Source organism: Siphateles boraxobius, unplaced genomic scaffold, assembly GCF_051911475.1.
Source record: "Siphateles boraxobius isolate OS27281-9 unplaced genomic scaffold, OSU_SipBor_1 18, whole genome shotgun sequence".
NCBI classification, from domain to species: Eukaryota; Metazoa; Chordata; class Actinopteri; order Cypriniformes; family Leuciscidae; genus Siphateles; species Siphateles boraxobius.
This window is the reverse complement of record NW_027508788.1, coordinates 6,782-33,014: the sequence shown is the minus strand read 5'-3', so window position 1 is coordinate 33,014 and position 26,233 is coordinate 6,782. Positions and strand designations below refer to the sequence as shown.

At 37.4% G+C, this 26,233-nt stretch overlaps 1 protein-coding gene across 1 annotated transcript; it reads left to right on the top strand.

The window, feature by feature from the left end:
- The first annotated feature begins 8 nt into the window (after positions 1-8).
- pnpla7a (patatin-like phospholipase domain containing 7a) lies at positions 9-26,233 on the top strand. Its single transcript, XM_077232720.1, has 36 exons — positions 9-201; positions 657-700; positions 1,577-1,642; positions 1,975-2,062; positions 2,954-3,033; positions 3,382-3,470; positions 3,599-3,739; positions 3,852-4,011; positions 4,746-4,826; positions 4,909-5,037; positions 6,601-6,681; positions 7,553-7,694; positions 8,460-8,543; positions 8,676-8,761; positions 8,854-9,006; positions 9,099-9,176; positions 11,060-11,265; positions 13,166-13,297; positions 14,106-14,226; positions 15,098-15,211; positions 15,328-15,394; positions 15,495-15,644; positions 15,737-15,800; positions 17,457-17,625; positions 18,500-18,682; positions 19,421-19,539; positions 20,039-20,195; positions 20,930-21,046; positions 21,139-21,208; positions 21,296-21,412; positions 22,360-22,508; positions 23,148-23,300; positions 23,431-23,547; positions 23,627-23,711; positions 23,910-24,025; positions 24,853-26,233. The coding sequence occupies exons 2-36, from the start codon at positions 659-661 to the stop codon at positions 24,988-24,990; spliced, it is 4,044 nt and encodes a 1,347-aa protein (XP_077088835.1). The 5' UTR covers positions 9-201; positions 657-658; the 3' UTR covers positions 24,991-26,233.

The following is a 26,233-nucleotide window of genomic DNA, read 5'->3' as shown; positions in this document are numbered from 1 at the left end:
CCAATGAAATTGCATATAACTGCCACGTGAAGGACTGTTAAGGCAACAGCAGAGGTTTGACTTCATGGGGCGAAAAAGAAGCTGCCAAAGTTTACAATGGAGTGGAATTTGTGTGGAAATGACAGGAAACTGACCCAAATAGCAACTGCGGTGTAAATAAAAGGATTATTTCGGCATCGGTCTCCAATTTCGCTGTCTTTAGTAAGTAAGCTACTGTTTGCTAGCTAATTAGCATATTACTATGTCATGTATAAACCACCTGCTAAACAGGTGTTTTTGTAAGATATGCTGGTTTTATTGGTATTTTTGTGCAACTAGTCTAAACCTAAAACAGAATTCATCTGTTTCTATAAGTTGGCGTGGTTGTTTACACATTAAAGCTGTAACGCCCATAACACTAATGCATGTCATCACTGTTCCAATGACAACAGAAACACTGCGTCATATTTAACTGGCATGCTTTTTATTACTCCATCGGATTATCTCGAAAATGGTTTTGCAAAGGTGTGTTAAGCTCAACTAAAACCGAAGTTTACTTCCACAATTTCAAAAGTTGCAGTTCAGACTTCTTGACTGTTTTCATGAATGAATGACAGCTTGAGAACATAATGCAGCTAAATGCATTCTCCATACATTGAGTGACTTTGTCTTTTTAGAAATGGGAGATGAGAAGGAAGATGAATCTCAGTGCCTGTATCCTGTAAGTATCATTGATCTCAACATCTCATGTCATTTTTGCTGCACTTGATTTGTTATGCATGTGAATGGATCATTTTCAGTTTTATTCTGAAAAACAAGAGAACAAATAACACCGACACGATAAACAGATAGACAGCAGAGTAATACCAATATAGATCAAGTAAAGTTTAACATATATCCGAGTACTACATATAAAAATTGAAGATATTACTTACTTAGATGCATAATAGCTTAACATTAATTTTGTTGAAAGAGATTAGTCAGGATGGGAAATGTGTTCTGCGCATATTTGTAATTAAGAATATGTTTCATCATAATTTCTACCATAAAGAAAAGAGAACTTTTAAAAAGAAGAATAAATAAATATACAACAATAAATCAAAAACACTGCTTATGTGATTTCATTTTAATTGTTTGGCCACTCCCTTTTTATTTGAAATGTACGGTAGAAAAATGACAGAAAGCTGGTTTGGAATGACACGAGAAAGGGGGAGTAAAAAAATATACTATTTTCTCTTTTGGTGAACTATCCCTTTAAAAAAAAGAATGCTGGGTTATGTATTGAGCAGATTGATCCCTTTATTTTTGCAAGGGGAAGTACTGTTGCGGTTTTGTGCAAGACAGGAAGGAGCTGAACAAGCACTGTCCCATTTGAGTCTCATATGACCTTGGTATGGATAAAAAATAAACAAACATGATTTCAAAGAAATCCCACATGAGCCGGGGTTTTTTTCAGAATTGTATTGTTCTGTGGATCAAACGTAAATGAATTATAAATTCACACATAAAAGAGTGTTTTATCCAAAAGGTTTTTATTTTCAAACTAAAACCCTGGGAGTGTGTCTGAATGTTTTTATTTTGGTATGTATTTCCTCAGGCTATTGGGAGTGAAATTCGTTCCCGCCTGCAGCAGTTTGTGGAGGAGAGGATGCAGACCACCATGGTACAGAAACGATGTGTTCCTTGAATTTCTTTGGAAAACTGTCTTATCCCTTATTACTTTCCCATGTGAAAGGAAAGACACTGAACTGGCTTAGATCAGCTGTACAGATTATGTAACAAGTGACAGACATTTAAAATACTTTAGTTCATCGGTTTTGTGTTGACCGATTCACCGTTTAATCAGATTATAATTTCTTGCAGTGTTTTTGCCAGTATTATTTTCTCTATTACTGACAGCATGGTTTGTTTTGTCATATTTTTCGTCTTTCAGTTTTCCTGTAATTTCAGATAAATTCCCTTATCTTACATTTCTGTAACTGTTGTCTGTTCCAGCTGACGGGTATTTTGATCGGTGCCGTGGTGGCTGTGTGTCTGATAGGAATCTCTGTACTTCTCCTCTACCGCAGATATAAACTGGCGAGTGGGTGTTCCTTCTGTTTCAGCATGTTGCTCAGCTCTGATTCTTGTATAAGTGTTGTGTGGGTTCAATACGATGGAGGTTCTCACGTCTGCATTTATTTGATCAAAAATACAGTAAAAACAGTAATATTTTAAAATATTATGTTATATATAATATATTACATATTTTAATATATTGTAAAATATATTTTCCTTGAGAATGATTCTTCAGAAATCATTCTAATATGCTGCTTTCAGTTAAACTTTTCTTATAATCAAAACATGTAAAGTCAACATGAAAGAGAAGTTGCGATTAGTTTTTTCTTCCCTATTGTGACATATATCTAAGTGAAACAACTTCTCAAGCTAGAAAAAATGTAGGACGGGACTCTTGTCCATATCGAATTGATAGGATCGTTGTGGTTTGCTTTTGCTGCGATCTCATGTGAGTGACGGGTTGTCCCACTATTGGGCCGGGAAGCAAAAAATCTCCCCAAAAATTTATGTCCGCGCAAACAGGATTGGAATTTCTTTTTGATTCAAGATTACAAGAGCACATAAATAAATAAATAAAATTGTGTGCATGGATAAATCATGTATTATACGCACTGCAATATTCTATTAAAATATTTTATTTCATGGTGACTTGAATATTTTTGTGGATCTTTGATACAGTTAAGGATTTTTTGATGGGTAAAAAGTTTAAAAGAACAGCATTTTTGTAATTTTTTTTATTTTTAACATTATACATGTCTTTACTGTCACGTTTGATCGATTTAATGCATCTTTGCTAAACAAAACTAAGTCCTTTAAAAATGTTTTTATCTCCCTGACCCCAAATTTTTAAACTGCAGTGTATGTGTTGAGCAGTTTGCTGGAATCTTATTGTGCATTTGCTTGTGTGTATTTTAAGGTCAACAGGCTGGTGTTCCACGCTATCGCTTCAGAAAAAGAGATAAAGTGCTCTTTTACGGCAGGAAAATCATGAGAAAGGTGAGTCACATCTTGCTGAAACCCATTTGCTCTCCTGTGATTTGCACCCTGTTTTAGCTGCTGATTAATGGTCACATTCACAGTAGTCTATTTGTGCTCCAAGATAAATAGCTGATTGTTCAGACCCTGACTCTGCAGAGACTTGTTCCACAAATACTCATTTATTGGTGTAATTATAATGTACATCATCAGCTGAAAGTTTAGTCTTACTCTGTTAGAGGGCAGCATAGAGTGTGCGAAGTGGAATATCCTGAACATGTGCCACTGTTCCCAACCTGTATGACTAACAGTCTGATATATCTATTTACTATCCATCCTCCACTTGGTTTTTCTATTTCTATCTCTCAGGTCCAGACCTTGTCCTCGACACCAACCTCCACTTCGGTGTCTAAGCAGCGCTCTCGGAAGAGGCCTAAAGTTCTAACTATAGCGCGCAGGTATGTTTAGATTCTCATATACCCAATTTTTACGGACAAATGCCATCTCGTATTATCACCCACACAGTTTAAGTCAGAAGATGTCCAATCAGTGCTTCTGGTTTGAATCCTGCTATGATGTCTTGCAGGTTCCTGCGGTTCAGGAAGGAGCCACCCACTTTGCAGCCCAAAGAACCCCCTCCCGCTCTCTTAGAAGCAGATCTCACCGAATTTGATGTGCAAAACTCAAACCTGCCCTCAGAGGTGCTCTACATGCTCAAGAACGTCAGGTGAACAACTCTGACCCTCACTTGAGCACAGCTGAACTGCAAATCACTTTATACTTTTTCAGCCTAGTGGAATGTTGGTGTTCTTCTAAAGTTGAATGTTAATGCATTTCAGGGTACTCGGTCATTTTGAAAAGCCCTTGTTTTTGGAGCTGTGTCGGCACATGGTGTTTGTGGAGCTGCAGGAGGGAGAGGGGCTGTTCAAGCCAGGGGATGATGATGACAGCATTTATGTGGTTCAGGGTGGAAGGCTTGAGCTTTGCATTCATGAGTTTGTAAGGATGAGCCATGGGAGTACCTTTTAAAATTCATAGACTTTATTAGAGCACTGGTTTAAGGAATGTCAGTGAACTTGGTCATCAACCTCATGCACACTAATGCATTTAAAATTATACTATTATATTATTATTAATTATTTTAATTAATTAATTTAATAAAAAATATATATATGTAGTGTGTATATATATATAGGCTATATACTCTCTCTCTTTCTATAGAGAGAGAGAGTGTGTATATGTATGTATATGTATATGTATATATATATATATATGTATATATATATATATATATATATATATATATATATATATATATATATATATATATATATATATATATATATATAAATATAAATGTTTTTTTTTTTTTTTGGATAGTTTCAACAGATAAACAACCACTAAACCCAGGTGTATAATGGCTATGGGTGTACCATTTTAATTATGAAAATACAACTAATTAAATAGTGTTTGATTGGGTCCAATAACTTTTATTAAAGATCTGGTATGTTAAAAGAAATGTTATAGGTACGAAACCTACAGCACTTGATTCATGAACAATTACCACAATTTCCTTGATTAAGATACTTAACCTCTGGTTAGTCTGTCCCTGCAATAAATTCCCTGTAGGTCACTTTGGATAAGAACTGTCAGCTAAATGGCAAATGAGTAATTAAACTTAGTGCCCCTCCTAATGTTGTCATATTCTCCGTTGGGGTGTGTGTGTCTTTCAGGATGGCACAGAGCCTGTGGTGAAGGACGTGTTGCCCGGGGACAGCGTTCACAGTCTGCTCAGCATTCTAGACATCATTACAGTAAGTTCTCTGTCTGCCTTCTTTACAACTTATCCTGCTCTAGTGCGTTGAGATTCATTTTGGATATTTCCTTTCTCTTCAGGGTTATCCTGCTCCCTATAAGACTGTGTCTGCTCGTGCGGCGGTGAGGTCTACCATTTTGCGTTTGCCTGCCTCAGCTTTCCAGGCAGTGTTTGAGAAATACCCAGAGACGCTAGTGAGAGTCATACAGGTACAGATGGGCTTGAACTCCCCCATGGCTGTCTGCATCAATGTGACCTCTGTCTTACTGAAAATCTGTCTCAACCAACACTATAATAACAGGCCATTTTTTACACCTTTTTTATATCATGTTTTTTTTTCTTTTTTTTAAGGCCCCAATATACTTACGCCAAGATTCTTTTCCATCTTTCGCTTAGTGGTTAAAAATAAGTTTGAAATGCTTGAGTAGCAATATTTTGTTAATGTGTTGTCCTTTTTCCTCTCAATAACGAAAACAATACAACAAAAATAACTGCCATGAGAAAACAGCAGTTAAAAAAGCACATGATCATAGTGATGTGGATAAGTTTTCCCAAGCTCTGCAATTCAGCGTGTCACGTTTAAAAAATATAGCACTTTATTCTATAGATTGCTGTCACTGTTACTGTTAAGCCGCTTTCCAGTTCTTCATGTTTTACTTGCATCTGACCTCTATGGACTAAACAGAAGAAATGAACCAGAGAAGGGAGGAACCTCAAAGTACACCTAAATATTACGTAATTGCCACGGACCAATGGTAGTTCGAAGGTGTTCACAAGGTGTTCATCAAACTTTTTCTGGAAAGTTCACTTTGGCAAGCTGTTTTCTGCAAAATCCAAACAATCTTAGATTTGGCCTGATTTTGTTTGAAAGGACGTCATACTAGTTCGTTCTTCAATTTCGCTTGAATTAAATCTGGGCCTGTACTGTTCACCAGGATTACTTTCTCTCTCTTTTTATACAGGGTGGGACTGTATAAACAAATTATGTAATATACCTTTAAAAGATCTATATGTAAATGACTTACAATTTGACAGCACTGTTCACACTGTAGTTCTTCAGGGTGGCCAAGTAGCTAAATAACTAGGGATGCACAAATATAAAAATGATGATGGATATCAATAAGCCAGTAATTATTTTTATATTATGACTTCTAATTAAATGGCCAATGTTAAAATTCTGTACCAACAAATATAAATAAATACTATTATTACTAATAAACTATTATAATCTATACAATTTAAACTCAAAACCAAAATCAGTCATTATAAATTATACAATATAATTGGATATTAATTTTGAGATTTTGTTAAAAATTATGTTCAACAGCGTTAATCAGTTATAAGTGTTTTTAAATATTAAGTTAAAGGAAATGTTAAATGTTGGAGAAGGTTATATAAATGGTAAAATGAAGCAAATTAATATAATAAAATATCCAATATTGGCTGATACAGTAAATAAAAAAATAATAATATTAATATAATATGTAACGTTGACCCAAACATTTTAATTGTTGGTACAATTAAATTACTTTTTTTTTTTTTTTTTTGCAGTTCACTCTTCGTAAATGGTCAAGGTGGACTTGATATGGAACATGATAATGTGAAAAGTTAGACTGTCTAAATTGCACATCAAATATCTTTTTCATAGAAGCAAAGAAAATAATTTCTTCCCCACCTTATTTGCAAGATTTCAAACTGTTATTAACTGGAGTAAGCATAGTAATTTTGAAAAAACTACAGTGTTAATTTGTGGCTTATTTCTGTCTGTTTAGATAATTATGGTGCGCCTGCAGAGAGTCACTTTCCTGGCACTTCACAACTATTTGGGGCTGACGACCGAGCTTTTCAATCAGGTTTGAGAAAGAGAGTACACTCGTACATCTCAGCATTATTTCTTTTAAGATCACACACACTCTCTATCACTTCTAAAATATGTGCTTTCTCACACACACACACCGTTATTTCATGCTACGTTAACCTCCATCGGCATAATCACTCCTGTGCTGGAGCCGTAAAACTCAGCTAGATTGAATAACATGGATCATAAGACCTCGGCTTTCATTTAAAGGACACCGACTTTAACACCCTCTGGGTGAAAATCTCCCATCAGCCATCACTGTATGTCACAGCACAACCCTATACACACGCAGCTCTCTTCCACCTTCACAGTGCGGACAGGCTGAGGGAGTTATTTTCTGTTTTGATTTAAGAAGTACTTTTAGCTTGCGCTGTGAATTTGAGTGCCCTCCCATCTGCTATAAAATGCGATTTAGTCAGGCAAGGTTACGTGACAACACAGCATAAACTCCGTGCAGTTCTCACACTTGTCATTTTGAGATGAAAAAAAAAAGCAAGTGATGAGTTTGTGTAAAAATCAATAAGGTTCGATGGAAAATAAGGATGTTGATCTACTTCAAAGTTTCTTTGAAATATCATATTTGTGTTCCTGTTTGTTTCATACATTTGAAATTGAAGTCATAATTTTTAAGTCAAGCTGGCTTTAGAAAACTTTAAATTAGTTTGCATGACTTATGCACTATATTTCATAAGTTTTATAGTACTTTTTAGTAATTTTATAAATAATAAAATTTGTTTATTGAATTGTTCGTTCTTTGGAGAAAGTCCTCAGGGAGCCAATGGCTGTTACATCTTACAGACCAGTAAAATAGTTTATGTGTGTCAGATGCTTGTAATTGGCTGTCTGTACTGTGAATGTGTGTATAGGAGAGACAAGCAGTGCCGTTGTTCACGGTCAACAGTGTGCTCACCGAAGGGAGTCCTTGCAGAGTCCCCCGCAGACCCCACTTCCAGACACAACAAGAAGACGAGCACCTGCAGGACACCGGAGAGCACTTGACACACTCAGGTAAATGTTTTTTTTTCTGTAATATATATATATATATATATATATATACACACTATCTGTATATGTATATAAGTGTGTGTGCACTTTACTGTCACTTTTGATCAATTTAACAAGTCCTTGCTAAATTAAAGACATTTAAAATGTAACCAAATATTTTTATTTCAATGCTGGTCTTTTGGTCTTTTGAACTTTCTATTCAAAGTATCCTGAATAAAAAAAGTGTTAAATGTGTCACAGTTTCTACCAAAATATTAAGCAGCACAATTGTTTTCAACATTGATCATAAGAAATGTTTCTTAAGTACAAAATCAGTATATTAGAATTATTTTAAGGGTCACATGACACTAAAGACCAGAGTGGCTGCTGAAAAAGTATATTAAAAAATAATTTAAAATAGACAACACTTCACTTTCACTTCACTTCACTTTTTAATATTTCACAATGTTTCTGTTTTACTGTATTTTTGATCAAATAAATGATTGATGAGCATAATAGACTTCTTTTAAAAACATCTTACAATCCAGGATTGGATCCCTTTAATTATTACAGACTGAGCTTTAGCCTAAGTAAAATAACATTTTGCATTTGCAATACTGACTTTTGGCATTTTGTCAGATTTGGCTTTCGCTAAAAGACACTTTTTTTTTTTCTTTCGCCTAAAAGCACAACTTTGTTTTCCTTTTTGTTTTTACAAAAAACAAAACAGATTTACTGTAATATTGTGCTTGTCTGTTTTGAGAGTGATATAAATGTCTCATCACTTAGATGGAGGGCAAGCAGGTTCATACGAAAATACGTCCATAGCTGCACGGAGGTCTCGCTCGGTCTCAATGCCTGTAGAGAGTTCAGGTAACAGTTCACCTACCATCTGCCTGTCCATCCACTCTTTTTCATGCCACACAGACTTGCTTTTACACACAAATGAGACCTCTAGTACTGAAATCTACAAACTAGATCTGCTTTCTATGCGTGTTTGTGCAGGAGTGGCAGGAAATGACTTGAACATGGCCTATGAACGGGCCCGAGTCACCATTGACGATCCACCATCCATTTCTGTCATTCACAAGGTTTTTTCTTCCTCCATCTCATCTTTTTTTCTCATCCTAAATATCTGTATATATCAAAACAGCATTGATATCATTTGTTTTATGTTCTTCAGTCCATTTTGAAGAAGAGTGTGACCATGCAGCATGCTCCATCCGCTGTGATTCACTACACAGACAATGCATCACACTCTGACGTGCCCCCTAGTAAAGTGGGCGCCATATTCCAGGCTGCCAAGAAGGACCTGCTGGGGATTATTCCTCTAAAGGTCAAAATACATCACCTTTATTGGGATATGGGTTCTTGGTTTATGTATATTTACATGGATTGTTTGTATTTATTGGTGCTGTGTTTGTCCAGGACCCCAATTTGCTGGAGGGCAGGGTGACGCTCCATCAAGTTAAAGCTGGATCTATTGTAGCTCGCCAAGGAGATCAGGTCAGACATCACAGTAAATGCATATCTGCTAACTACATGGGCGGCAACTTCATTAACATAGAATTACGTAAGGATACATACAGGTCCTTCTCAAAAAATTAGCATATTGTGATAAAGTTCATTAATTTCCATAATGTAATGATAAAAATTCAACTTTCATATATTTTAGATTCATTGCACACCAACTGAAATATTTCAGGTCTTTTATTGTTTTAATACTGATGATTTTGGCACACAGCTCATGAAAACCCAAAATTCCTATCTCAAAAAATTAGCATATTTCATCCGACCAATAAAAGAAGTGTTTTTTTAATACAAAAAGTCAACCTTCAAATAATTATGTTCAGTTATGCACTCAATACTTGGTCGGGAATCCTTTTGCAGAAACGACTGCTTCAATGCGGCGTGGCATGGAGGCAATCAGCCTGTGGCACTGCTGAGGGATGCTTCGATAGCGGCCTTAAGCTCATCCAGAGTGTTGGGTCTTGCGTCTCTCAACTTTCTCTTCACAATATCCCACAGATTCTCTATGGGGTTCAGGTCAGGAGAGTTGGCAGGCCAATTGAGCTCAGTAATACCATGGTCAGTAACCCATTTACCAGTGGTTTTGGCACTGTGAGCAGGTGCCAGGTCGTGCTGAAAAATGAAATCTTCATCTCCATAAAGCTTTTCAGCAGATGGAAGCATGAAGTGCTCCAAAATCTCCTGATAGCTAGCTGCATTGACCCTGCCCTTGATAAAACACAGTGGACCAACACCAGCAGCTGACATGGCACCCCAGACCATCACTGACTGTGGGTACTTGACACTGGACTTCAGGCATTTTGGCATTTCCTTCTCCCCAGTCTTCCTCCAGACTCTGGCACCTTGATTTCCAAATGACATGCAAAATTTGCTTTCATCCGAAAAAAGTACTTTGGACCACTGAGCAACAGTCCAGTGCTGCTTCTCTGTAGCCCAGGTCAGGCGCTTCTGCCGCTGTTTCTGGTTCAAAAGTGGCTTGACCTGGGGAATGCGGCACCTGTAGCCCATTTCCTGCACACGCCTGTGCACGGTGGTTCTGGATGTTTCTACTCCAGACTCAGTCCACTGCTTCCGCAGGTCCCCCAAGTTCTGGAATCGGTCCTTCTCCACAATCTTCCTCAGGGTCCGGTCACCTCTTCTCGTTGTGCAGCGTTTTTTGCCACACCTTTTCCTTCCCACAGACTTCCCACTGAGGTGCCTTGATACAGCACTCTGGGAACAGCCTATTTGTTCAGAAATTTCTTTCCGTGTCTTACCCTCTTGCTTGAGGGTGTCAATGATGGCCTTCTGGACAGCAGTCAGGTCGGCAGTCTTACCCATGATTGGGGTTTCGAGTAATGAAACTGGCTGGGAGTTTTTAAAAGCCTCAGGAATCTTTTGCAGGTGTTTAGAGTTAATTAGTTGGTTCAGATGATTAGGTTAATAGCTCGTTTAGAGACCCTTTTCATGATATGCTAATTTTTTGAGATGGGAATTTTGGGTTTTCATGAGCTGTATGCCAAAATCATCAGTATTAAAACAATAAAAGACCTGAAATATTTCAGTTGGTGTGCAATGAATCTAAAATATATGAAAGTTTAATTTTTATCATTAATGAACTTTATCACAATATGGTAATTTGTTTGAGAAGGACCTGTATAATATAATATATTTTAGAAGAGGTTTAATGTTACTATCTACTTTTAAGTTAGCTTTTGCTTCATGAGAAGACCTACGCTGCCCAAAAATGTTGTCTAAGTAGGCAACTTACTATGTTTTGAAACATTCAGTGAGAATATTTAGACAGTGTAGTTTCTATGGATTTCTAATGTTTCCCTGTCAAAATAATTGGCTTGACTGTTTGGCTGTGTGTTCCTCAGGAAGTAAGTGTGCAGTTTGTGATTTCGGGCACATTGCATGTGTACCAGCGGATGATTGACCGAGAGGAGGACACGTGTCTGTTCGTGGCTCACCCAGGAGAGCTGGTGGGTCAGCTGGCTGTACTGACGGGAGAGCCACTTATCTTCACCGTACGGGCACATCGTGACTGTAGCTTCCTGTCCATTTCTAAAACACATTTCTATGAGTAGGTATTCAGTCCACTACTAATGTTAAAATGATCTATCAATTTTAGAGCCAGACCGATATGGATTTTTGGGGGCCGATGACGATACCGATAAAAAAAATAGCCTGATACCGATATATTGGCCTATATTATTTGTGTACAGTAGCAATATAATTTATGTGTATTATAGTACAGTACCAGTCAAAAGTTTGGACACACTTTCCTATTGGTGTGTACAAACTTTTGATGGGTACTGTATATAGAATACACAGTATTTAAACAGAATAAATATATAAACGTTTCGCAATGATCACTCAAATAAATGTACATAGCCTATCTGTCACACAAGATAGGCTATGTAATGGAGGCAGGGGGAATGATAGAATGAGAATGATACATTTGAGCTGTTACCAAACTAGTTTGCATTGAATATTATATTATATTCTAAATACTGTTGCATAATCATCACTAACAACTTCGTCTTTTAATTTAGTCACGTTATATAAAACAACTTCAATAAATATATCAAACGTGTCACTAACAAAACCTTATTATCTTCTATTTTTATTCTTAATTCCTCTAATCTCTACCAGTGGAGGAACAACTCAGAACTTTTTACTAAAGTAAAATTAATGATATCATAACGAAAACGTTTTTAATTACATATGTACATTACAGTACTTTTATACTATTTTAAATACTTAAGCAAAATGTACCGTGAAACTATACTCTTAATGCAAAATGGCCCTATGCAAAGTTATAATTATATAAATTATTGGAATATTGCTTGATGTCAGAATGAGCTTTAACACTGTCTACACCGGACGCGGCCGTTATTGCACACGTTGCAACAGCTGTTTACCATAGACGCGAGAAAGCGCCCGTTACAAAGCAGAACGAGGCATCAGTTTACTGTCAATGTTTCATCAATCAATTGCCTGGATTTAATAAATAAAAAATAAATATAGCAGACAATATAATCAGGACTTCTCAGCTGTAGGCCTACGCTTGCAATAGTCACAAGCTCACACAATACGTGACAGAGGCTGGTAGCAGAGAAATCAATTCTGTGAATTACACGGCGCAAATCAAAAGTAATGGGCTACTACCCACCGGATGAAGAAGCGTTGGCTCTCAACAGAACATAAAATATTCATTTTATTTTTCGAGTTCGCATTTATGAGGAAAAAACAATGTTATGGACATGACCGCTCTGAAAGCGGCATTAAAGTGCTTTAAAACTTTCACAGAGACCTCGAACAGAAAGCAAAAAGCCTTTCATTAAAGTAAATTTCGTTTTGTATTAATTGTATCTTAATTTTAATCTGTTTCATCAACCAATTGCCTGGATTTAATAAATAAGTAAATATAGTGGACAATAGATAATCTTGACACGGAGGCGCCGGCGAGTGAACTGCAACTCGTCTCATAAATAAACTGAAGCTCAGCGTATAGACCTGAGATATATCTGGCTCGCCGATATATCGGTCGGGCTCTAATCAATTTATATAATAGGCCATTATGGAAAAACAGTGTAATCCATGACTGCTGTACAGAAAGCACAGAAGAAATCAGCATTAATACTTGTGGCCATTTCTTTCTGGCCACAAGTAATAATGTTTACCTCTGTGTTACCTCTAATTATAATGTAACGATAATTGTTTTTTAAAAATTTAAATGCTGTAGATTTTGTCATGAGTATAACCATTGCTGCTGATATCGCATCAAATCATAAATAAGTAAATCTTTATAATTGGCTAATAAATTCTTAGTATGTCTTTTATAGTATAATACATAGTTATAAGTAACTTCTTGTTGACAGTGGCTTGCAAATAATGAACATAAACTCACTCTTTTTGCTGGTTTAAATGGTTTTTCAACTGACACGTTGATTCACTCCAGTGTGTGTGTGTGTTGTCAGGATCATGCGAGCTGAGCCTACAGTGGTGCTGAATGTGGCTCATACAGTTGTAAGAAGGATGTCATCTTTCGTCAGACAGATTGATTTTGCTCTTGACTGGATGGCTGTGGAGGCGGGGAGAGCTGTCTACAGGTTCGCTTCATTTCCTCATATTTACGGTTTACTTTTATTCCTCCTTTCACACTAATTTTCTCTCTACCTCTTTATTAGTGTAAATAAGTACCATTAGTGCACTACTTGGCCAAATGTAACCTTCTTATTAACAGGTATTTTTGTTTCATCAGCTACACTCAGATTCACTAAATCATGCAATATCCTTTGACAAACAAGTTTAGTATGGATAAAACAAACATTGTGTTAATTATGGGTAAAGACAAATTTTTTTTTATCAGTACCAATAAGGTTGATGACTTTGTAGTGGAAGCAGTTACAGTAGCAACAGGAGAACGAACTCCTTAACACCCTTGGTTTTGAAAAATAATTAAGTACCCTAAAAAATTTGTCAAAAGTGACAAAGACATTTATAATTTTTATTAATTTAATTTCGCTTCATTACTGATTTTGCCTTGGGCATTAGATACTACTTTTAAAACATTAAAACAGTTTCTGACCTCAAACTTTTAAAAAGGTGTGCTCTTTCAATAAGTGTTTGTGATGTTTGTATGTCCACATCTTTTGTCTCTGTAGTCTATATATTAATATTAAGTGTATTCCTGAACCGTTTACCTGGGAGCTCCTCTCCGGAGAGGCAAAAACACTATTGTTATGATATTTTTTTCTCATCTTTTCCTATTCCTTCTCAGTAAGAGCTTTGGACAGAATACAATCTAATAAACTTGGCGATTTCTTCTTCTCCTCAGCCCCTCTGGCTGAGACAGATAAGCTTTCTCAGCATTTCATAAATCTTCTATGATAAACGACGCCATCCTTTCTCTCTCAGGCAGGGCGATAAGTCTGACAGTACTTTTATAGTGCTCAGTGGCCGCCTGCGTTCCGTCATCATGGAGGATGGGAAAAAGGAGCTGACTGGAGAGTATGGCCGAGGAGATCTCATTGGAGTGGTGAGCCTTTCCACATGCACAACATATAGTGTAACGTCTTCAAATGGTTTAAAACTGTGCTAGCAACCAATGATTGCACCTTGCCCAGAGTTTCTCAGGATTTGTAACCTTTTTTGTCTTCATTTTGTGACTCAACAATGAATCATCAGATATCGTTCCATTTTATATAATGCTGTGAATGTACTCAAGTCAGCCTATTGTATGTGTAGTATCTCCCAGAATAATTTTGGTGACATTAATGTACTGGCATTGATGTATTCAGTGAATATGTGCCACCTAATCAGGTGTGCCAGTATCTCAGTATCCCAGTATCTCCCAGGAGATCCCTCTGTCTCGTTATTCATAATGTTTTATTGAGATTGGCTGACGTCTCCGTAGTGACGCCTATGGTGCTAAGAATACCTTTCCATGGTGATGCCATGGTTACGTTGCCTGCAGAATGGTGGTACATTGTCCATGGATGCGAGTGATGTGATGCCTAGTTTGAAGATCCAAATTTAGTCTCAATCTACGTCACAGATTGACTGTATTTCTAGATATTGGAGTTTTGTGACTGCTGATCTTTGCTCTAATCATGAAGCCAGTAAGATATACTTTTTTGGTGAATAACAAATTTCAGTCTGTTTCTCACTGAAAGCAGTTATATGCTTTCCGAGGACTTGAGATATAAAGCATGAGTCATAGTTTTATTTTAGAATTATATACTACTATCATATTTTGAATTCACTTCTATTTTTGTATTTTCAGTTTTCCTTTTATCTTTGGTAATTTTGTTTCTATACAAAATGTGTTTCTGCATAGCTTTCATTTTTAATTTATTTTAACTTTTTTTCAAGTAAGTTTTTCATGCATTTTGTGTGTTTGAATGTAGGTGGAAGCTCTGACCCATCAGAACAGAGCAACTACTGTTCATGCTGTTCGGGACTCAGAATTGGCTAAACTACCTGAGGGCGCACTCAGTTCCATCAAGAGAAAATTCCCACAGGTATGCCAGTCACAGTGCATTTGCTTTATAGCCAGAAACTGCAGTGATTAGAGTTTTGTCTGCTCCCTCTGTGTCTGTATAATATCAGCTTTGTTCTCTGTATTTGATCTCATTAGGTAGTCACAAGGCTTATTCACCTGCTCGGACAGAAGATCCTCCAGCAAGTTAATGGACCTTTAACAGGTGTGTGTGTAAAACTATCAGTGTTCCATCTCCTGCATCAAAGGTTTCTAGGCTCCATTAATGTATGATAACTGCTTTGTATCTGTATTTTAACGTCCAGCTCGCAGTCTGGCTCTACACACTCCCGGCAGTAAATGGGACGTGGGGAACCCTGCCTCAAACCTTTCCACCGTCACTGTGCTCCCGGTATCAGAGGAGGTTCCTCTGACCGCGTTCACCCTGGAACTTCAGCATGCTCTCTTAGCTATTGGTGAGGATTGCTATATTACATGGATTTTAAATGAAAAAGATGAGAAGGTTTACAATTGGAGAGGAAGCTTGAGTCAAATTGATGTCTTCTAGGTCCCACTCTTCTCTTAACAAGTGACATCATCAAACAGCGCCTCGGCTCTGCTGCATTAGACAGGTACGGCATCAAAGTGTCATTATATAATTAATATGGCATCAAATATTAGTTTATATATATGTGTGCCCACTCCATCTATCAGAATATGCAAATTTATTAATACATGCATTTTTTTGTGTTTAACTGAAAAACAACAAACTCATTTTGTTTTGTTTTTATACATTAAAGTAGTCGTTTGATGAGCGAGATGAAAGCTGTTTTATGATATGTAAATGAACAACACAATTAACCCCATAACTAATCAGTCCGCATGAGTTCTGGTCCCTCTAACCCAGCATGAGATCTTCCTTTTTCCTTGATGTTGCTGATGTTTATCTCAGTTGTGAACTGCTTTTTGTGTTCTCTGTTAGAGTCAATTCAGAAAACTTTTAAGTGCCAATACTGTCCTGGTTTCTGTCAAGATTATTGACAAGCTCTCATCCATCACATGTCAGTTTAACAGCACTAGATCCACCGAGACAAGGATTCGAGTCCAACACACATGCATCAAAGTAGCTACAAGAGGACTCCTGAGTGTAATGGTCACTCATCCTCACAAACTCAAACTGTGTAGGAATGTCTTTGTTAAATTTTTTTGAGTGCATGACATGCACATACACTACCATTCAAAAGTTTAGGATCGGTAAGATTTTTTTTATTACAGTTTAAAGTCTTCTGTTTTAATATATTTTAAAATGTAATTTATTCCTGTGATGGCAAAGCTGAATTGTCAGCATCTTTACTTCAGTCTTCAGTGTCACATGATCCTTCAGAAATCGTTCTAATATGCTGATTTGCTGCTCGAGAAACATTTTTTATTTTCAATGTTAAAAACAGTTGTGCTGCTTAATATTTTGGTGGAAACTGTTAAATTTTTTTCAGAGTTCTTTGAAGAATATAAAGTTAAAAAGAACAGCAATTATTTGAAACAAAAACATTATAAATGAAATAAGAAATGTGCTGTGATTGGTTAGCTGGCCCAATGTGTTGTGATAGGCAGCGCTTAGCAGAAAATCTCTTTAACTCCGCCCACTCCCATGAAGTGCCGTAAACGACTTAATCGAGTTGGTCTCCCTACGCTCTCAAAATACTTACATATTTGAATGCATATTTTGCAAAACCTTAAAATATATTATATCGCAACATTTTTGAATGAGTAGTTTTAAATTTCTCCTTCGTTTTTTCATTCGATTATGCTGTTCGCATTGCTTCAAGAGATTGTAGTTCTTGTAGTCTGATTTTCAAATGCTTTTTTTTGCTTCAAATCAAAATTTGTAATGTTATATCGTAGCCGATTGGTTTGGTTCATGCTTTATAACGCTTTAACAAAGACTTTTTTGAAATTCCCGTGGGAGAAATGATTGGAAAAAATACTTCCGGAACCAACTTTGATGAAAAAGTGGGCGGGCACTGTTGCACTCTATACATCATAGATATTTACTTGTCAAAAGGTGTGGGACACCTACATCTGTTCACACATTTCATAATTTAACAACTGATGTCATTAGAATCCTTATTTCAATTGACTTTGACGTTTGTTTATTTGTTTATAAAAACGTAACAGTTTGATTATTTGTTTATAAAACGTAACAGTTTGATTATCTAAGCTTTTAGAAATAACTTACAATATTGCAGAGACCATGAAAAGTAGCTAAAAATAGTTTCTCTCTACTCCAGTGTGCATGAGTACAGGTTGTCGAGTTGGCTGGGTCAGCAGGAAGACATCCACCGCATAGTCCTGTATCAGACAGATGTGTCACTCACCCCGTGGACTCAGCGCTGCATCAGACAGGCTGATTGCATCATCATCGTGGGACTGGGAGACCAGGACCCAGCCGTAGGAGAGGTATGATGGTGTTGCATCATCAGAGTGAAAAACACTTACATGAACTGGTGCTACTGGAAATTATGTACCAAGATTCTGAGCTACACTACTTTTGCTACATCCACTGGGTTGTCTCTTTATATGGAAAAACTCTTTTAGTTCAACAGACTCAAATTAAAAAGGCTTCCAGGCTTAATTAATCATTCTCTCTCGATGACAGGTACTTTTATAAGTTGAGGCCAATAATATTAGGTTGTTTGAACCATAACACACCTACTCCAGTTGCTGTTTTATTCTTTTGTACTGTAAGTCCCTGCTGACCCACTCTGATCACAGGCAGTATTCAACCATGTTGGCGGGACTCCAGTTGAACTGCAGAACTTATTTAGTTATTTTCCTAGAGAGCAAGAGACTCGTAATTCTAGTGCAGCAGGGAGAGCCGTTTCAGATATCCAGGGTTTTGGGCAGTCTTTCGACTTTTTGTTTGAAGTTGAAACAGAGGTCCAGGGTAGAGCAACATTCCTATTGATCCTATATATCCTACAGACTTTAAAGGGGACAGCCACTATGGCGTTGCTCTTTGAATCAGGGACTCAAAGGTTTTAAACCAGTTTGAAATATGTAATTGTATTCACAGGAAAATAATTGAGAGAGGATGTAGGTTTTCTCTTAAACGTCCCAACCCTAATCTATAAGTATTCTTACGGAAGAAGTGACCTTGTGAAAGAAATGGATATATTTCTATTATATTTATGGATTAGTCCTGCGTTCAGTGCATTCCGTTAAAGAAAATGATTTTATTATCTTAAATGCATTTTGACAGAGTGTTGTCTAGTTTTGAAGGGATGATATTCAGCCCTCTCTTTGTCTGTCTGTCCGTCTCAATTTCACTCAGCTGGAACGCATGTTAGAGGGGAGTGCGGTAAGAGCACAGAAACAGCTGGTGTTGTTGCACCGGGAGGATGGCCCTCCTCCCAGAGGAACAGCCGAATGGCTGAACATGCGGAGCTGGATCTCCAGGCACCTTCACCTGTCCTGCCCCCGCAGAGTCTTCTCCAATAGGAGCCTGCCAAAATTGGTACAGCACTCAATATTACACCATGGTTTCACTGAAATAACTGACATTTTGAAAGTCATGTGATGGTCTAGCTCAGGGGTTTTCAAACCTTTAATGCTACAGACCGCCAAATTTAATGATGCAAGAGTTTCCTTTTCATTAATTTTATATAATCTTAGTATAACTTTATTATATAAAATAAATAAAAATAATAATAAATGAATGAATAAATAAATACATAAATAGACACAGACCCCCTAGCATTCTCTTTAGGGAAAGGATTTTTTTTTTATTGATTTGGCACATTTTAAATTATACATTTTGATATTCTGTTGAGATTCCTGTCAAGTTTCCCAGGGTGCTACTAGTGTGTACTTGAGCTCCTTTTTATATCCTGAAAGGGATGAATATTTGCCATGACATGACACATATTCAGAGAAAACAAACCACAAAGTAGAATTAATTACAGAATTTTTTACAAAAACCTGAAGCTATTTTCTAATCTGCTTCATAGCTGAGATTGGAATAAAGACAATTTTATTGTTTTATGAATGGCACCAAAACCAGTAAAATTCTTAATAAAAGGGTTTCCAGTTGTGGCCATCACAACGAGTTGGGTTGGCAGCTGTATTAATCAGCATATCTGACCCAAGACCAAGGTGATGTGAGAGAAGTTTCTTATGTGATAGTCATTGGCGAATGTAACATGGATTTCTGGTATAGCTTTGGTTTAAGTTCCTGTGTCATTTGTGTTTTCAGATAGAGATGTACCAGCGTGTGTTCCAGAAACCCGCTGATCGCCACACTGATTTCTCACGCCTGGCCCGTGTCCTTACAGGCAACACCATCGCTCTAGTGCTGGGGGGCGGAGGAGCCAGGTACTCGCTTGTTACACCTTTTTAAAAAAAACTGTAAAAGAGGAGAAAAACACCTCCACTGTTTAGAATGCATTTCCACACTCCCACTCTTGTTTACACTACTGTGGCATTTTCTTTTAAAAGCCCTTTACCACCCCCTCTCAGTCTTTGTTTGAACTCTTGCCTCTTTCTGTCATTTAATTTGATCTGACATCCTCTGTTTGTTTATTCTGTCTTTTTTTGTGGTTGGCAGGAGGTGTTTAAAGGTTGGTTGCTGTTTTCTCCCTTGATTTCTGTGTAGTAACCTGTGATTGATTCTGTATTCGGTGTTAAATCTGCCCAGTCTCCTTTAGGCTAGGACAGGGTTGTCGATTTTAATCAAGCCATATTTGGGCATCAATCATTTTTTTTGACAGATAGAACAGAACCAAAGTGAAAGGTTATGTATTGATTGGCCTCATATTACTGGGTTTATTTGCCCTCCCTCATCCCTCTTTTCATCCCTTCTTCCCTCTTTCAGGGGTTGTTCTCAGGTGGGCATCATTCAAGCATTGAGTGAAGCGGGAATCCCAATTGATCTGGTGGGCGGTACCTCTATCGGTTCCATGATGGGCGCGCTGTATGCAGAGGACCGCAGTTACAGCAGAATGAAGATCAAAGCCAGAGAATGGGCCATGGTGAGAGACCACTGTAATGTTAAACATTTTAAAGCCTGAGATGAACCTTGTGGAAAATGCACCACAGTGCTCATTAAAAAATGTAAATTAAGTACACTGAACCCTTTCCTTTTCTTATTCTTTTTTTTCTGTTCTCTTTCTTTTACCTTTTCCTATTATTTTTTTCCTGTTATTTTTTTTTTTTATTGTTCTTTTTACTTACTAAAATCCTTTTTTGTTTTATTTTTTTCTGTTTGTTTACTTTTTTTTTTTTTTCTAATTTTCTTTTTATCTCTCCTATAATTTTTTCTTTCTTTTCTTCATTCCTATTCATTTAATTTTTTCTTTTTTCGATTCCTTTTACTTTTACTTTCCCTTTTCCTATTCTTTTTAGTCATTTTCCCCATTTCGTTTTTTCTATTCACTTTAATTTATTTGAACTTTTTCCTATGCCTTGTCTTGTTGTTCCCTTTCTTGTTTTCTTTTCCTTTCTTGTACCTTTTCATTTTCCTACTCATTTTCATTTCCTTTCCCTTTTTCTATTCTTTTTCATTTCTTTTCTTTTTCCTATTCCTATTCCTATTTCCTATTCCTTGTCTTGTTCCCTTTCTTGTTTTGTTGTTCCATTCATTAGCATTTCTTTCCCCTTTTCTTTTTAATTTCTGTTCCTTTATTTTTCTTTAGGATCTAAAAATAACTGGCACTTAAATTGGACACCAAAAGTCTAACTTTGTTCGTCCTCTCTTTCTCGGCAGGAAATGACATCAGTGTTTAAGAAAGTGCTGGACCTGACCTACCCGATCACTTCTATGTTTTCCGGAGCTTCGTTCAACTCGAGCATTAATTCTGTCTTCAAGGACAAACAGATAGAGGTAGGAAACTAGTTATTTTTGGCTCAAGAAATCCTACACAGGATCGCAATCTGCCAAGTTCTTCAGCTTAAATGTCTTTGGATTGTTTACAGGATCTCTGGATCCCCTATTTCAACATCACCACAGACATCACCGCCTCCACGATGAGAGTGCACACTGATGGTTGGTACTGTCACATACTCCACCTGCATTTATGAGCTTCTCCTTAACCAGGATAAATGTCTGATGTTTCCTGTCCCTCCATCTCAGGCTCTCTGTGGAGGTATGTGCGTTCCAGCATGTCTCTTTCTGGTTACCTGCCACCACTGTGTGATCCAAAAGATGGACACTTGCTCATGGACGGAGGCTACATCAACAACCTGCCAGGTGTGTAGTAGGATGGTGGATGGTTATTTATACAAATAATAAATAACAATTGCCTTACCTAATGCAACAAAATTCAGTGTTTGGACCATGCCCATTTCTTCTGAAATTAGTGAGTGTTTTTTTGTCTCGTCCTTTGCTATATGTTTATCACTCTCTGTCAGTCATCACAATTTTGAGAGGGAATTCCGCATTTATATGTGGATGGGCCTATATATTAATACGTGTATGTGGCTGCTTGTCAAGCATGGAAAACAAAGTTTTATTCATATTCTGAATATATTATTGGCCTATTTATTATTTTATATCGCTTAGACAGTGTGCAAAGAGCGCTCCCTTTATAATCACTAAAAAGCTGTCAAACATTCAATGAACGTGATCTCACAAATTTCCGTAATATTAATCAGTGAAGCTGACTACACAATGAATCTCTTATTTACATAATGTCTACAGGATTTTTGCGCGTACAGAACTCAGCACTGGCCAAAAACTCGAGCGGTGAGTGTATTCTAACTTGAACACCTGTGATTGGCCATTGCGTTCAAGAAATCAACAAACATGTCTGATTGGCTACGTTACTCACCAAAGCAAAAACGCTTTGATGCGCGCATACAGAGGCTGGTTCTGCTATTATTACGAAGAAAACAGATCCTAGACCAGCATTTATAGGCAGCTTTTCCCTCTAAAAGCAATCAGTAGCAGAAGCAGGCAGTGGTTTGAGTGAGAAAATGACATGCTAGTATCAAGTCCAACTCCCTCGGCCTGGAGGGGAGAAAAGGGATGTCCATGGGGCGCCTCCCTCTGGTGCCGGGCCTGGGGCAGACTGTGAGTGTGCCGTCTATGGCCGAGACTACTGCAGTTTATCAGATCTGAAGGATTTGGCAATTTTGGTCTTTTTAATGATAGTGGTTAATTGTTGGTGAGGGTGTTGATTTCTGTCCCTATTTCAGCGGATGTGGCACGCTCCATGGGTGCCAAGGTGGTTATTGCCATTGATGTGGGAAGCCAAGATGAAACTAACCTCACTAACTACGGGGATGCCCTTTCTGGATGGTGGCTGCTATGGAAACGGTTCAACCCACTGGCTGAGAAAGTCAAGGTGAGGGAGACATTAGCCAAGTGGAGTGTTTACTTAATTAGTTGTGTTTTCTAAGGCAAGCATGGCTATTACTATTACTCATACTTGTAAAGGTCCGATCACATTAACTGTTGTCCTGCGAAATACAGACATTTCAATAGCAATCCATGCGAATGACAACAGAAAGCTGCTTGGTTTGAAAATGACTGAGGTGTGCATCATATATCACTACACTATTGACAATAGACAGTGAAACTTTTTTGGCAGCGAAATGTCACTTATGTGATCTCACTTTAATAAATAATTAGCTGTTGACACTTAAACTTTTTACACAAGTTGCTGTGTCATTCATGTGATGGTGCGTGTCTTACCGGTGTACCAGTTTAAACGGATGATAAAACAAGCAAAACTATGCCATAGATTTGCATTATTGGGGGAACCTGAGCCAAATGAACTAGCAAGCAAACATCAATACCCTAGCAACCACACAGAATACCCTAGCAACTGCAAAAAGCAAAAAAAAAAAAAAAAAAAAGCACAGAACATATTACCAAACAGCAACGTACCAGTACATGCAAGCAAAAAAGAAATTAAAATCTAGTTTCTTCAATAAAGTTGATGTGGATTCAGAATTTTGTAAGTTGTGTGTGACTGTTTCAGGTGTTGAACATGACTGAGATCCAGGCCCGACTGGCTTATGTGTGTTCAGTGAGACAGCTTGAATCTGTTAAGAACAGCGACTACTGTGAATATATCAGACCTCCCATCGACAGATACCGTACCCTAGAGTTTGGCAAGTTCGATGAGATCAGTGTGAGTTTTATCTCCTTTACTTTTTTACCGTCTTTACCCTAAATAATTAGTCTTTCTCCTGCACTTATACTTTTCGGGTTTGTTTTGGTTTCCCACATGTGTGTTTGTTTGTGTGTGTGTGCACATATAGGAAGTGGGGTACCAGCATGGGAAGACAGTGTTCGATGTGTGGTGCAGGAGTGGCGTGGTAGAGAAGATGATGAAGGACAGACATCAGGAAGAATTCCACAAAACGCAGAGCAACAGTGTAAGCCATAGATCACCTAAAATACTTTTCAGATGTAAGTTGTGTTAACAGTTCTTTACTTAAGTTTGTTGTTCTGCAGGTGGTCACCTGTCCCAATGCTTCCTTCACTGATCTGGCTGAGATCGTCTCACGGATTGAGCTAGCCAAACCAGCTCATGTGGATGGTAAATCAAAAAGTACATTTACAAGAGGTGTAGCATTAAGATAACATTTGGCAGTCTGTTTCAGGGATTTTTGGCATAAATTCCCAGCATATTGATCTTTCTTTGGCTGCTTCTTAGTTGGATGTCATTTAGTGTTGTGTGATTTGTGTACAAACATCATTAAGCTAATGGGTCAGAATATCGCCATCTTTCCCTCAGATGAATCCGACTATCACACTGACTATGAAGAGGAGATGGCAGAGAGTGCTCTGTCAGACATGGAGCTCTATAACCATTACAGTGAGCACACAGAGGAGGAACTGACCGCAGACACTGTAAGTCTTGCATACACACACAGATTTAAAGGGACATTTTACACTTTTGTAGCATTTTATTCTTGTTCTTCATGTCGATTGTTTCTTGGACCAACAGTCCTAATTTAAGTGAACATGATCATTTTTCTCCCTTACAATAAGTTGTGCATTGGTTGTGCTGAACCAGCTGTGGTTCTTAAGGGGGACAAGACACCATTATTTAACTGATACATTTTTATCATTTTACTTCCTTTAGATCTACTTTTAATGTAAGTTAGTCTCTTGAACCAAAGAAAGTTAGTGTCTTGTCCACCCTTTCTCTCCCCCTTACAATCAAAGTGTTACTGTGCCTTTAAGATGTAGTTATGTCAGTATAGTGACCAGATGTTAATGATGTCACCATCACCACCAATCACCATGACCTGTTTTTGCACCATGTCCAAAAGATTGCTATTTCAAATGCATGCAGATCTATTCAATTTTGTTCATCAAATAATCATGAAAAAAATATACAATTGTATCCGTTTCCACAAAAATATTAAACGGCACAACTGTTTTCACATTGATAATAACAAAAACTGTTTCTAGAGCACCAGATAATAGAATGATTTCAGTATGATGGAATGATTTCAGAAGGATCATGTGACACTGATGACTGTAATAAATTACATTTTAAAATGCATTAAAAAGAGAAAAAGGTTTATTTTAGGTTGTAATAACATTTTACAATTATTGTGTTTACAATATTTTTTGTACATGCAGCCTTGGTAGTGAAAAAGCAACAACAAAAAAAGTCTTATAAAATCCTAAAAAATAAATAAATTGATCATATTGATACTTATGCCCAGGATGAAGAATTCGAGAGGACTCGCAGACAGCATGTGCGTTCTTCTGACATGGAAAACACGGGGCCTGGGTCCTTCAAAACACTGCAAACTTCCAGCACTACCAGCCCCCCCACCCTCCACACCAGAAAAGCACACTGACAGAAACCCCTCCGTCCTGACCACTGACCCAGATGTCAGCATGGTGGTGTACAAACACTGACAGTCCCAAGATTTGGGGTTTGGCCCCGTGTTACACTCCAACCAAGTACGTCCAAGCCTTGAGGAGCAAAACATGAGTACTTTGTGTATTAACACAAGCCTTTTCTCCCTCCTTTTGTACAAAAAATCGTAAGAAAACCTCTATATCTCTACTGTTGCACTGGGTAACATGGAATGGGGTTGAAATAATACTTGTCCTTGCATCTGAGTGGTAACTCAAGACTATCCCAGAGATTCTCTGAAGTTTCTTGCTGACTATGAACTAAGTCTCAACTCTAGCCCATCTTGAATTACCGGTCAATAACAGAAGAAATTGCACAAGTAAGACAATCAACTACAACATTGCAAACATTGTATTTACAAACAGTTAGATTGGATTGCGCGCACGGTTGACAGTAAAATGATGATTTGGAGATAAAAAAAGAAAGATATTGATTTTGAGCTCTCTATAAGCTCAGAAAACTGATGCTGACTTTTGTTTCATTAGATCATTTGACATGTCGATTTGTCCCACAGCTTGGCTGTTCATGCAGGCCAACGACTCCTTGCTGAGGGGTGTCTGATCTGTGAACAGTTGAGTGATCGATTTAAACTAACCAGCAGTGTATATCATACCGAATATGTCTGAGTTAATCATACCTCTAGCTGCTGCTGTATGTGATCAAACACAAGCAAAAAAGCAAGCCTATCAATGCAATATTTTTTACATTTCTTGTTTTTGTTGACAAAAAAGCCGTAGGATACCAGTTGTGCCTTTTAACCTTAATATTAAAATGAAATGGGTAAGTGGTCCAAAAACGTATTAACAGTCTAATCAAAATGCCAGTATTGATTAATATACATGTTTGAGGTAATGTTTGTGTTTTGATATGTTGCCATGACATTAATTTAGAGCTTTGTGGTCAGGCCATTCTTTTTGAATCTTCTAGAACAATCTTAATGCTTGGTGCCAATAGTTTTGCTTTAAATCTGTTGTGCTAAAGCTACGAAGAAAGCACTTATGTTGTCAACATTGGTTGTTTAGGGTCAGTTTGTTTTCAAAGTTAGAAAAACCACAGTATGGACATCTGAAAGTCCAAACGTAAATATGCAATTGTTTTGTAACGACAGGAGAATCTGGTGTAATTCTGCAAACGTTTTAAAATGCTGATTTCGAATAAACTGCGTTTTGCCTTCGTCTTGA

Bases quoted from the DNA above. Each gene is read 5' to 3' on its own strand.
- pnpla7a (XM_077232720.1), top strand. From the start codon at position 659: ATGGGAGATGAGAAGGAAGATGAATCTCAGTGCCTGTATCCT. The intron at 15,645-15,736 runs GTGAGGATTGCT...GATGTCTTCTAG, and splicing joins GCATGCTCTCTTAGCTATTG to GTCCCACTCTTCTCTTAACA. The intron at 19,540-20,038 runs GTACTCGCTTGT...TCCCTCTTTCAG, and splicing joins CTGGGGGGCGGAGGAGCCAG to GGGTTGTTCTCAGGTGGGCA.